At 45.0% G+C, this 13795-nt stretch overlaps 1 protein-coding gene across 1 annotated transcript in view; it reads right to left on the reverse strand.

Moving 5' to 3' along the window:
• Window positions 1-13240, reverse strand: part of EXOC3L1 (exocyst complex component 3 like 1) — a 70309-nt gene extending 57069 nt beyond the window's left edge. The window contains exons 1-3 of the mRNA XM_068261074.1: window positions 13166-13240; window positions 7681-7835; window positions 1852-2071 (exon numbers count right to left, since the gene is read on the reverse strand). Of these exons, the coding sequence (XP_068117175.1) occupies window positions 1852-2071; window positions 7681-7835; window positions 13166-13178 (388 nt within the window). The 5' untranslated portion in view covers window positions 13179-13240. The remainder of the gene's footprint in view (window positions 1-1851; window positions 2072-7680; window positions 7836-13165) is intronic.
• Window positions 13241-13795: the final 555 nt, after the last annotated feature.

Genomic DNA, 13795 nt, shown 5'->3' on the forward strand with positions numbered 1-13795 from the left:
TAACACCAACTCAAAATGAGTAGCGTCGGAACTGATTATCTCTAGTCTGTAGCCATGCTAGGCTGTCAGCCAGCGTGGGGGGCGTGGCTTTAACAGGACACTTACACCCCACTCTACCATCTGACTAAGGGAAGAGGCATGTCAAACTGGCTGGGTGAGAGCAGGCAGCTGTCAGTCGCTGAGGATATGTGGCTTGATGGGGTGTGTCCGGTCCTAAATAGGGGTTTTAAAGGACTGCTGAAGGGAGAAGAACATGGAGACTGCCATATTTATTTCCTTTTAAACAATACTAGTTGCCTGGGAGCCCTGCTGGTCTATTTGGCTGCAGTAGTGTCTGAATAACACCAGAAACAAGCATGCAGCTAATCTTCAGATCTGACAATAATGTCAGAAACACCTGATATGCTGCATGCTTGGTCAGGGTTTATGGCTAAAAGTATTAGAGGCGGAGGGTCAGCAGGACAGGCAGGCAACTGGCATTGCTTACAGGTAATAAATATGGCAGCCTCCATATCCCTCTCGTTACAGTTGTCCTTTAAAGAAGAACTGAAGAGAGAGGTATATGGAGGCTGCCATGTTTATTTCCTTTTAAAGGATACCACAACTGACATGTGACATGATGAGATAGACATGTATATGTACAGTGCCTAGCACACAAATAACTAGGCTGTGTTCCTTTTTTTCTTTCTCTGCCTGAAAGAGGTAAATATCATGTATAAGTGGCTGACTCAGTGCTGACTCAGACAGGAAGTGACTACAGTGTGACCCTCACTGATAAGAAATTCCAACTATAAAACACTTTCCTAGAAGAAAATGGCTCCTGAGAGCAAGAAAGAGATAAAAAAGGGGGAAATTCTTATCAGTGAGGGTCACACTGTAGTCACTTCCTGTCTGAGTCAGGACTGAGTCAGCCACTTACATACCTGATATTTACCTCTTTCAGGCAGAGAAAGAAAAAAAGGAACACAGCATAGTTATTTGTGTGCTAGGCACTGTACATACACATGTCTATCTCATTATGCCACATGTCAGTTGTGGTATCCTTTAAGCAATACCAGTTGCCTGGCAGCCCTGCTGATCCTCTGCCTCTAATACTATTAGCCATAGCCCCTAAACAAGCATGCAGCTGATCAGGTGTTTCTGACATTGTCAGATCTGACAAGACTAGCTGCATGCTTGTTTCTGGTGTATTTCAGATACTACTGCAGAGAAATAGACCAGCAGGGCTGCCAGGCAACTGGTATTGATTAAAAGGAAATAAATATGGCAGCCTCCGTATACCTCTTACTTCAGTTCCCCTTTAAGTTAAGTCAGGTAGCAAGAGGCATTTATTCAGCTCATTATGGGAAATAAGGCAGATTTGAAAGAGATCCTGTGACATATAGGAGAATGCAGTAAATTATTCAAGATACCCACTTTGACTGTAGTTTTCCTGGTTTCAGCATCAGAAACAAGTGCGATATCTGTATATTGCTGTATATTGTTATGTAAGCACTGCCCTCCCAGCGGTGATTAACCTAGGCTGTTTAGCTATGCAGAATTCTCCTTCCAGAGCATTCTGTGAGACCAGGGATATTTTTTACTGGCTTTTGAACTATCAGTAAACAAACCTTCCGAAGAGCTGCATCTAACAGGACTAAAGATGGGATACATTTCTGATTGTAAATCAGGGTAAGAAAAGATTTTAGAACTGGCAAAAACTGATTAAATCATTTATAAATGGATATTGAAAAAAAAAAAGCAAATGTATGCATTACAGTTACTTTCACTACAGTTCCTGTGTTATTGTCCTGATAATTCTACTAAACACAGGGACAAGGGACCCACTGATGACTTCAGTCTCCCTCTTACCTGCATAGATCTGCGGCAAGCTCTGGATGACCACGGATAGCTGGATATGCTCCATCACCAGCTGTCGGAAGGATTCCAGGTGCTCGAGCGATCCTTGGCCCGCCCGCCAGATGTCCTGGGACTCCCTGAGAGCCTTCTGGACGTGGTGGACGTCAGTCTGTGCCGCCCGCAGCTGCGCCAGTCCGAGCTCCACCCCCTCCAGGTACGACTGCAGAGCTGACTGCAAGCAGACAAGACCAATCACCACCAGCAACAGAGATCTGTACCGCCCCAGTCCTACTACTAGGCTGTTCTGTAAAAGTTAAAGGGGACCTCCGGGGAATATCACATATGCACTGGGGGGAATGCCATTTGTTGAGTGTATTCGGGGGGTTGGGGGGATTGTGCTGGAGGCTGGGAGCACACAAAACATAGCGTGAAAGGCTGCGTTTTATGTCATGTTTTATGTTAATGTTGTGTGCGTTTTTGGTGCGTTTTGTGTGTGTTTGAATGTGTTTGCGGTTTGCTGTTTGCATATATGCGTTTTGTATGCGTTTTCCATATTTACATTTATGCAAATCACTTGGAAGTCAACAGGAAGCAAAAATACAGCAAAGAAAATTATTTTATGGGGAAAGAACGCATATAAAAACGCATACCATTGCGTTCCCATTGACTTTCATTATGGGCGGTTTGGCAGCTTTCCTGCATAATATGCAACAAAACCAGCGTTTTTAAAAAAGGTTTGAAAATGCATACAAGCGTTTTTATATATTTTTTTTACCTGCAGCCCAGAGACTTCCATTTTCAGAACTTGATGTGCATTCATATGTACAGTACATTGTAATTAATTTAAAAACACACTCATAGGCCCTAACTCAATTCACTTTGTCTCAGAGAGCTAAAATATATGCACTAGTGACCTTTTTTTTTTTTATCTACCTCCTGCTCTCAGAAGCCCAGCCCTCTGTCAAGAAAGAGCTTTAAGGGCCCTTTTCCACTAGCGCGTTTGCGCTAGCTGAATCGCAAAACCGCAAACCGCTAGCGATTTTACAATCGCTACGGTTTGCTTTTTAACATAGGAATCGCAGTAGGTCATTTCCACTACCGCGATTCGTTTTTTACTTGATCGCGATCGCGCCGCGGAGCGACTTTTGCCGCGATTTTGCTATGCAGTGCATAGCATAGCAAAATCGCGGCCGCAAACGTCGGGAAAATGGCGGAATTGCGATTCAGCAATCGCTAGCGTTCAGCGCGAACGCTAGCGACTGCTAGTGGAAAAGGGCCCTAATAGGGCCCTTTTCCACTTGCAGTCGCTAGCGTTCACCCTTTTCCACTTGCAGTTCTAGCGTTCACGCTGAACGCTAGCGATTGCTGAATCGCAATTACCGGCGATTCCCCGACGTTCGCGGCCGCGATTTTGCTATGCTATGCACTGCATAGCAAAATCGCGGCAAAAGTCGCTCCGCGGCGCGATCGCGATCAAGTAAAAAACGAATCGCGGTAGTGGAAATTACCTACCGCGATTCCTATGTTAAAAAGCAAACCGTAGCGATTGTAAAATCGCTAGCGGTTTGCGTTTTTGCGATTCAGCCAGCGCAAACGCGCTGGTGGAAAAGGGCCCTTATGGTTGTAATTCCTTATTAGCGAGGGTTACGCTATAACCTTACGGGACAGAAACGGTCACTTGCATAGCGAAATGCTAATTCTTTCAGGCAGAAAAAGAAGATGAGTAAAAAAAAAATATAAATAAAAAAAATAAAGTGTTATACATACTTGGGGCTTCCTCCAGCCCCCTTCAGGCTAATCACTCCCTCGCCGTCTTCTTCCTTCGTTGCCTAGATCCTCCGCTAGTTGGCTCAGTAACTTCCCAAGTCGGGGCGTACTGTGCATGCGCACGCCCCATTGCCAGGAGCATTCTACGCCTGCACAGCAGTACTGCGCAGGACGATCCTGGCCACGGGACCGGCGGCTACGCCAACTTGCAAAATTAACGAGCCACCTAGCGAAGGATCTAGGCAGTGCAGGAGGACGGCAAGAACTGATCAGCCTGAAGGGGGCTGGAGGAAGCCCCAGGTGTGTATACATTCCTTGTTTCCATTCATCTCAGGTATCCTTTACAGCCACCAGCAAGCAAGAGAATACTCAGAATACTGTATTTTTTGGACTATTAGACTCACTTTTTCTCCCCCCAAATTGGGTAAAAAAGTCACTGCGTCTTATATTCCAAATGCAGGGAGTTCCTGACTTGTGAACGCCTGCCAATACCAACCTCTAACCCACCGCAATGTGAGGGACTCCCTGTACTGTGCCCATGCAGAGGAGGACACAGGGACAAACGAAGGACACAGGGGGACACAAAGGAGTATAGAGGAGGACACAGTCAACCTTCAAATAATTATGTTCAGTTATGCACTCAATACTTGGTCGGGAATCCTTTTGCAGAAATGACTGCTTCAATGTGGTGTGACATGGAGGCAATCAGCCTGTGGCACTGCTCAGGTGTTATGGAGGCCCAGGATGCTTCGATAGCGGCCTTAAAGAGAACCCGAGGTGGGTTTGAAGAATATTATCTGCATACAGAGGCTGGATCTGCCTATACAGCCCAGCCTCTGTTGCTATCCCAAACCCCCCTAAGGTCCCCCTGCACTCTGCAATCCCTCATAAATCACAGCCACGCTGCTGACAAACAGCTTGTCAGAGCTGGCTGTGTTTATCTCTATAGTGTCAGTCTGCTGCTCTCCCCGCCTCCTGCAGAACTCAGATCCCCGCCTACATCCCTTCCCTCCCTGCTGATTGGAGGGAAGAGACGGGGGCAGGGACTGGAGCTATGCAGGTTGCGGGGGAGCAGCTGAGACTGACACTACAGATGTAAACACAGCCTCACAGCATGGCTGTGATTTATGAGGGATTGCAGAGTGCAGGGGGACCTTAGTGGGGTTTGGGATAGCAACAGAGACTGGGCTGTATAGGCAGATCCAGCCTCTGTAAGCAGATAACATTCTTTAACCTTCCTGGCGGTAAGCCCGAGCTGAGCTCGGGCTATGCCGCCGGAAGGCACCGCTCAGGCCCCGCTGGGCCGATTTGCATAATTTTTTTTTTGCTGCACGCAGCTAGCACTTTGCTAGCTGCGTGCAGTGCCCGATCGCCGCCGCTACCCGCCGATCCGCCGCTATCCATCGCGCCACAGCCGCCCCCCCCCCAGACTCCGTGCGCTGCCTGGCCAATCAGTGCCAGGCATCTCTATGGGGTGGATTGGAATCCCCTATGACGTCACGACGTCGTTGACGTCATCCCGCCCCGTCGCCATGGCGACGGGGGAAGCCCTCCAGGAGATCCCGTTCTTTGAACGGGATCTCCTGATCGCCGATCGCCGCCGGCGATCGGAGGGGCTGGGGGGATGCCGCTGAGCAGCGGCTATCATGTAGCGAGACTTTGTCTCGCTACATGAAAAAAAAAAAAAAAATTTAAAAAAAAAAGATTTGCTGCCCCCTGGCGATTTTTTAGCAAACCGCCAGGAGGGTTAAACACACCTCGGGTTCTCTTTAAGCTCATCCAGAGTGTTGGGTCTTGCGTCTCTCAACTTTCTCTTCACAATATCCCACAGATTCTCTATGGGGTTCAGGTCAGGGGAGTTGGCAGACCAATTGAGCACAGTAATACCATGGTCAGTAAACCATTTACCAGTGGTTTTGGCACTGTGAGCAGGTGCCAGGTCGGGCTGAAAAATGAAATCATCATCTCCATAAAGCTTTTCAGCAGATGGAAGCATGAAGTGCTCCAAAATCTCCTGATAGCTGGCTGCATTGACCCTGCCCTTGATAAAACACAGTGGACCAACAGCAGCAGCTGATATGGCACCTCAGACCATCACTGACTGTGGGTACTTGACACTGGACTTCAGGCATTTTGGCATTTACCTCTCCCCAGTCTTCCTCCAGACTCGGGCACCTTGATTTCCGAATGACATGTAAAAGTTGCTTTCATCCGAAAAAAGTACTTTGGACCACTGAGCAACAGTCCATTGCTGCTTCTCTGTAGCCCAGGTCAGGCGCTTCTGCCGCTGTTTCTGGTTCAAAAGTGGGTTCATGCTTCCATCTGCTGAAAAGCTTTATGGAGATGAAGATTTCATATTTCAGCACGACCTGGCACCTGCTCACAGTGCCAAAACCACTGGTAAATGGTTTACTGACCATGGTATTACTATGCTCAATTGGCCTGCCAACTCTCCTGACCTGAACCCCATAGAGAATCTGTGGCATATTGTGAAGAGGAAGTTGAGAGACGCAAGACCCAACACTCTGGATGAGCTTAAGGCCACTATTGAAGCATCCTGGGCCTCCATAACACCTGAGCAGTGCCACAGGCTGATTGCCTCCATGCCACGCTGCATTGAAGCAGTCATTTCTGCAAAAGGATTCCCAACCAAGTATTGAGTGCATAACTGAACATCATTGTTTGAAGGTTGACTTTTTTTTTGTTTTAAAAACACTTTTCTTTTATTGGTCGGATGAAATATGCTAATTTTTTGAGATAGGAAATTTGGGTTTTCATGAGCTGTATGCCAAAATCATCAATATTAAAACAATAAAAGGCTTGAACTACTTCAGTTGTGTGTAATGAATCTAAAATATATGAAAGTCTAATGTTTATCAGTACATTACAGAAAATAATGAACTTTATCACAATATGCTAATTTTTTTAGAAGATCCTGTACATTTCCCCTGGTTTGTGTCCTCTAAACCTAGGAGCGTCTTATAGTCTGAAAAATACGGTAATTTTATCAGTACTTTATCACCTACTCTTTGGTATTTTTCAATTGCAGAACGCTGAAAATGTATTGATCTCTCAGGACAAACAGGGCCGGTTCTCTCATGAGGCAAGGTGAAACACTTGCAAAAGGCGACAGATTACAGGGGCAGCATTTTTGTACAGTGTTTACACTAACAGCATGCAGTCAGAGTAGGAAGAGAAAAAGACCCACAGCCAGCCAGTGTGCTACTGTGCTAAGCTGCAGCATGTCATGTGAGAGCATTAAATGAAGCTGAGTAAATTGCCGGGTGCTGCGAGAGCCTTCCAAATCGGGGGGGATCCTCATAAGTTTAGTTCAGGGAGCAAAAGGTCTAGAACCGGCCTGAGGACAAAACGTAGGAGAAAAGTGAATACAACAGGGGTCATTAATAGAGGTCTGCTCTCCTCCTCCCTGATCTGGTCCTTCTTTTTTTATACTTGTTAATTTGCAGGTTCAATTTAGCCAACTTTTCTTCCCGTGTGTAATAAAGTAGGATTAAGGCTGGCCATATCATCTCTTTAATTACTGACAAGTCTAAGCTATGCTTGTTCTGGGGCTATATTATTTATATGTGTCAGTAATTAAAGAACCACTACAGCAAAAAAATAAGCAGTTAAAATGACAGAACCGACAGGTTTTGGACTAATCCATCTCCTCATGCGGGATTCTCAGGGTTTTCTTTGTCTTCAAAAGCATTCCCTAAACGGCAGTTGCTCAGTCCAACTGCCAGAATAGTGTGCAAGTAAGTAGGGAGGCTGGCTGGTTTCTTATTGGTTTGGCAGTTAAACTGCTGTTCAGGAAATGCTTTTGAATTAAAAAAAACCAAAAAAAAAAACCAACAACCCTGAGAGTCCCCCACGGGGAGGTGGATTAGTCCAAAACCTGTCAGTTCTGTCTGATTTGAACTGCTTACTTTTTTCACTATAGTGGTCCTTTAAGGGGACAAGTGGCAATACTGGAAGGTTTAACCCTTCTCTGGGCTCACCAGTGAGGGGCACGGCTATAGGAATTCTGGGGCTGGCTGTGTGTAGGAGGGGCCAGTGTCACCTGTCACTCACCTTTAGGCGCGATTGGATGGAGTTGTTGCGTTGGGTCTCCCGTCTGCGATATTGACCCAGGTGTGCCAGCTGGTCGGGGCGGGCGAATATTCCGGACGCCCATTTCAGAGCCGCCCCTCTCGCCAAACTTTCGGCTTTGTCCAGCGCGTCGCTTTCTGCCAAACACACAATTCACCGGGTGAGATTCAGAGGCGGCTGGAAAAGAAAGTGCACCTGACGCCCGCAGCAAGCATGGTCTGTACACACGCTATGTATTATCTGTATATGGCGGAGGACGACCGATTCCAAGATTCACAACGAAAGCACCGTACACACGCTATTTATTATCTGTATATGGCCGATTCCTAGATTCACAACGAAAGCACCGTACACACGCTAGACCGCGGCCGTCGGAAAATGAGCAATCCCCGACTGTTCAGCAACAAGCAGACAACGTTGTTGCACATTCTATTATTACTGATTTATATAGCGCCTGCATCTTCAATGGCGCTGTACAACAGCATACAGGGTATAACAATACAAAACATACAATACAACAGTTAGGCCCCTTTTACACTTAGGCCTCTTTCACAGTAGGGCGTTGCGTTTTGATGCGGAGTTAAAGTCGCAGCGCAAAATTACAACGCCCCAAAAAAGTTGCAATGCAACTACCGTAAATGCCCCGTTATCGTCGCATACAGTAGAGCATAAAGGCAATAAAAAATATGCTTCCAGGTCATTACTGAGCATGTGCAAACAGTCCACCGCAGCTAATAACGTGTATAACGCACAGCATGCAGCACTTTCTAATAACACTACACGTTACACACAGCACAACTCTATGCCCTGTTATGGTCGCATACAGTACAGCATACAGGCAATGACAAGTATGCTTCCAGGTCATTACTGAGCATGTGCAAACAGTCCACCGCAGCTAATAACGTGTATAACGCACAGCATGCAGCACTTTCTAATAACGCTACACGTTACACACAGCACAACTCTATGCCCTGTTATGGTCGCATACAGTACAGCATACAGGCAATGACAAGTATGCTTCCAGGTCATTACTGAGCATGTGCAAACAGTCCAACGCAGCTAATAACGTGTATAACGCACAGCATGCAGCACTTTCTAATAACGCTACACGTTACACACAACACAACTCTATGCCCTGTTATGGTCGCATACAGTAGGGCATACAGGCAATGACAAGTATGCTTCCAGGTCATTACTGAGCATGTGCAAACAGTCCAACGCAGCTAATAACGTGTATAACGCACAGCATGCAGCACTTTCTAATAACGCTACACGTTACACACAACACAACTCTATGCCCTGTTATGGTCGCATACAGTAGGCATACAGGCAATGACAAGTATGCTTCCAGGTCACTACTGAGCATGTGCAGACAGTCCACCGCAGCTAATAACGTGTATAACACACAGCATGCAGCACTTTCTAATAACACTACACGTTACACACAACACAACTCTATGCCCTGTTATGGTCGCATACAGTAGGGCATACAGGCAATGACAAGTATGCTTCCAGGTCATTACTGAGCATGTGCAAACAGTCCACCGCAGCTAATAACGTGTATAACGCACAGCATGCTGCACTTTCTAATAACACTACACGTTACACACAACACAACTCTATGCCCTGTTATGGTCGCATACAGTAGGCATACAGGCAATGACAAGTATGCTTCCAGGTCATTACTGAGCATGTGCAAACAGCCCACCGCAGCTAATAACGTGTATAACGCACAGCATGCAGCACTTTCTAAAAACGCTTACTGTTACACACAACGCAACGTGTGCCCTGTGAATGTCGCACAGACTTTGTATTGCTGGGCGTTAGTCCGCGTTAAAACATTTTCTAACGTGCGACTTTAACGTTGCACTGTGAAAGAGGCCTTAATCAGTTGCTCTCAGTTAAAACGGAAAGAAAACTGATTTTCAAAGTAATGCTCAAATTTTCCTATGGCTCAAAAAATGCACACTAAAGCAATTAAAGGGGCACTATGGTGAAAAATTTTAAAATTTAAAATATGTGCAAACATACAACTAAGGAGTATGTTTTTTTTCCAGAGTATAATGAGCCATAAATGACTTTTCTCCTATGTTGCTGTCACTTACAGTAAGTAGTAGAAATCTGACAGAAGCAACAGGTTTTGGACTAGTCCATCTCTTCATGGGGGATTCTCAGGGATTTATTTTCAAAAGCACTTAGTGAATGACAGTCGCTCTGTTCAACTGCCAAAAAACTGTGTAGCGAGCAGGAAAGCTGGCCAGCATCATTGTTTAAAGAGAAACTCCGATCAGTAGCTGATATCCCCTTTTACATGAAAAATCTATTCCTTCTCACAGACCATCAGGGGGCACTGTATGACTGATATTGTGTTGAAGCCCCTCCCACAAGAAACTGAGGACCGTGGTACTCCTGGCAGTTTCCTGTCTGTGAACCTTGTTGCATTGTGGGAAATATCGGTTTACAGCTGTTTCCAACTGCCAAAAAAGCATGCAGCAGCTACATAACCTGCCAACAGTAAAAATGTCACCATGTGATAAATGTCAGAATGTAAATTTGGGATTTAAAAGATTTGACAATCTGCAAACACTGACTAAACCTAATTATTGTAAAAATGAAGCACTTTTTTTATTACATTATTTTCACTGGAGTTCCTCTTTAAATCATTTTAGGGAATATCTTATAAAGAATAAAAGCCTTGCTGAGAATCCCCTATGAAGAGATGGACTAGTCTAAAACCTGTCGCTTCTGTCAGATTTCTACAACCTACTGTAAGTGACAGCAACATAGAAGAAAAGTAATTTATGGCTCATTTTACAAAAAAAAAAAAAAAAACATACTTCTTATTTGTCTATGTCTGCACATATTTTAAATTAAAATGTAAAATATTTAAAATTAAAAATTTTCGCCATCTAAAATCGAAATCGCAAAAGCAAGAGTTTTGCGATTTTGTGCGCAATTTTTTAGCGCATCCCGGTGCTCACCTGCGCTCTCTGAATTTTATCAAGCACTTTTCTAAAGCGCTTTTGTAGAGCGATTTGTTTATTCACTCCCTGACGCAAATCAGGAAGTGAACTCTTTGCCCCGGAAATGAATAAATACAATGTATTTATTCATGAAAGCGCGAACGCAATCGCCGCATAAAGTGATTTTGTGAGCGTTTAGCGCTCTTCTTATACCTTCCATTAGAGCAAAATCGCCCCCAAAATGGTACAGGCACTGATATGAACCTTCCCATAGAGAATCATTGCACAAGCGTTTTGTGGGCGATTTTGATAATCACCTGCGCTTGAAAAGAGGCCGAAAACGCCCTTAGTGTGAACCAGCCCTCAATACAATACAAGAGTGGATAACAGCTGATGCAGAGAACAAATTAACTACATATATTTACACAGGGGTGGGAGGTGTGTACACCCATTACACAGGAAGAGAGCCCTGGCCAAAAGGCCTTACAGTAAACATATAAGGTATAGGATAGGACATTATGTAAGGGAAGCTGTGTGAGGAGTGGTGTAAATGGTGGTTAGTGGGCAGAGTCCTAGGTAGGAGAGTATGCTTGCCTGAAGAGGTGAGTTTTCAGATTGCGCCTAAAAATAGTAAGTGTGGGTGAGTGGTGGATGTGTTGAGGGAGAGTGTTCCAGAGGAGGGGAGAGGATCGAGAGAAGTCTTGTAATCGGGAGTGGGAAGACGTGATCAGGGAAGAAGACAGAAGGATATCGTTAGTAGAGTGGAGATTGCGTGTAGGATGGTATCTGGAAAAAAGCCGATTTATATAGGAAGGAGCTATGTTGTGGAGAGCTTTGTAGGCGAGAGTAAGGATTTTAAATTCAGGTACAACACAACAATGGTCTTCTGGTCTAATCGTTACCGAAAGTGCGAAAATGACCTGGAAGTGCGAGTTCTGAACACGAGTTTGAATGAATCGCTTGTTATCGTTCGATACGAATGACTGAGGGTGGTTCCGACTACATGGATGACAATCGCTGTCTCGTACCGTTGTTTGGACACTTTTTAAAAAAAGGATTCTCAGCCCACCCATCGTTTATTGTTTCCAAGGACTGCAGCCTAGCGTGTGTACGGAGCTTAATACCTGGGCATTTATCACAGATACCACAGTTCATGCTCGGTCATATCCATGTGTAACAGTGACATCACACCCCCCTGCTGTCCCTGCACAATCTGGGCCCTGGATACATGAAGGACTTGCTGAAGCTGCACCACACCTCTCACAACCTCAGATCAGCAAGTTCTATAAACTTGGTCACTCCCAGAGTGCACCTCAAAAAATCTGGAGACAGAGCCTTCTGTCATGCTGCCCCTACTCTTTGGAACTCCCTACCACACCCAGTAAAGACAGCACCATCCCTGGAGCTATTCAAATCCAGACTGAAAAGCCACCTGTTTAGCCTGGCATTTCCAGATTTATAAAATTCTTCCTCTGTACCACGATGGTCGGAGCCATGCTTATGCGCTTTGAGTCCCACGGGAGAAAAGCGCTTTACAAATGTTATTTGTTGTTGTTGTTGTTGTTGTTACATATCTGTGTATGGCAGTGACATCACACCCCAAGCTGTTACATACATTTGAGTTCAAAATGATTCAACACCCATTGAAATTGAGTGTTTTGGCCAGTTTGACATTGATTTTGATAATTTCAGTCATCTTGTTTACAATTAAATCAAAGAGGCACTTGTAAGTCAGACAAATATAACATAACATTTATTATTACATGTCTGAAATGATCAAAATCAATGTAAAGCTGGCCAAAACCCTCAATTTCAAGTTGAATAATTTTGAACACAACTGTATCTGTGTATAACATCACACCCCAAGCTGTGACATATCTCTGCATTACAGTGACATCACACCCCAAGCTGTGACATATCTGCATGGCAGTGACATCACGCCGCATGCTGTGACATATTTGTGCATAACAGTGACATCACAGTCCATGCTGCGACATACAGTATCTGTATACGGAAGTGACGTCACACCCCAGGTTGTGACATATCGGTGTATAACAGTGACATCACACCCCAGGCTGTAACATATCGGTGTATAACAGTGACATCACACCCCAGGCTGTGACATATCGGTGTATAACAATGAGATCACACCCCAGGCTGTGACATATCGGTGTATAACAGTGACATCACACCCCAGGCTGTGACATATCTGTGTATAACAGTGACATCACACCCCAGGCTGTGACATAATCTGTGTATAGCAGTGACACAGATTGTGACTCAAGCTGTGACATGTGTATAACAGCGACATCATATTTCTGTGATATGACATCACAGCTCACAATGTTAAGTGGTCAGTGAGAGTTGTAGCAGTGACATCACACTCCTCAGAATGACATGTCAGTCGTACAGTGACAACACACCCCACAGTGTGACATGACAATGACATCATAACTAGCAGAGTGACAGCTCATACAGTAAGGTTACAGTAATAAGTCACTTACCCTCCGCTGCCATCCTCAGCTTCTCCCAGCCTGACTAGCAAGGGAAGGGAGTGTTCCCCAGCTATATCCAGCACAACATCCTCTGCAGAGATGACAGGATGTGCAGGGGGGTGTGGGGGGAACTAATGGACTACTCCATCCACACACTTACATTAAAGCGTGAAACTTATCCCGGAGCCGACGCTATCTGCAGGAGAGAGAGGAGCAGTTATCATATCAATAGTGTGCTGCCAGCTCCAGAAGTAATTCTAGTGCAGTTATAACCTTTGGTACAACAAGAGGGATGGATAAGAATAAAGTATAGTGTGTCACTACAAGGCCCATCTTCAGAGGGGAGGGAATCAGGTGTGATGATACACAGGACATGGGCCAGATTTATCAAAGCATTACCGACAGCTCTAACCAGCAGGGGGAACTGTTCTTGCATGATAAGAAACTTCTTAAAGCCTACTTAAAGTGGAATATAACCCTGCATTTCATCTTTGCATTATTTACAGCATATTAGATCATGCAACCAGCAATTTTTTTTTTTTACTAGACCAGTAATCGAAGGGTTACACACAGAGCTTGAAAGTTCAGTGCAGTGAAATGCAGACGCATCCGAACTTTAGATTATGTTATCTTGTGTTT

This window comes from Hyperolius riggenbachi, chromosome 11 (assembly GCF_040937935.1).
Source record: "Hyperolius riggenbachi isolate aHypRig1 chromosome 11, aHypRig1.pri, whole genome shotgun sequence".
Taxonomy (NCBI): Eukaryota; Metazoa; Chordata; class Amphibia; order Anura; family Hyperoliidae; genus Hyperolius; species Hyperolius riggenbachi.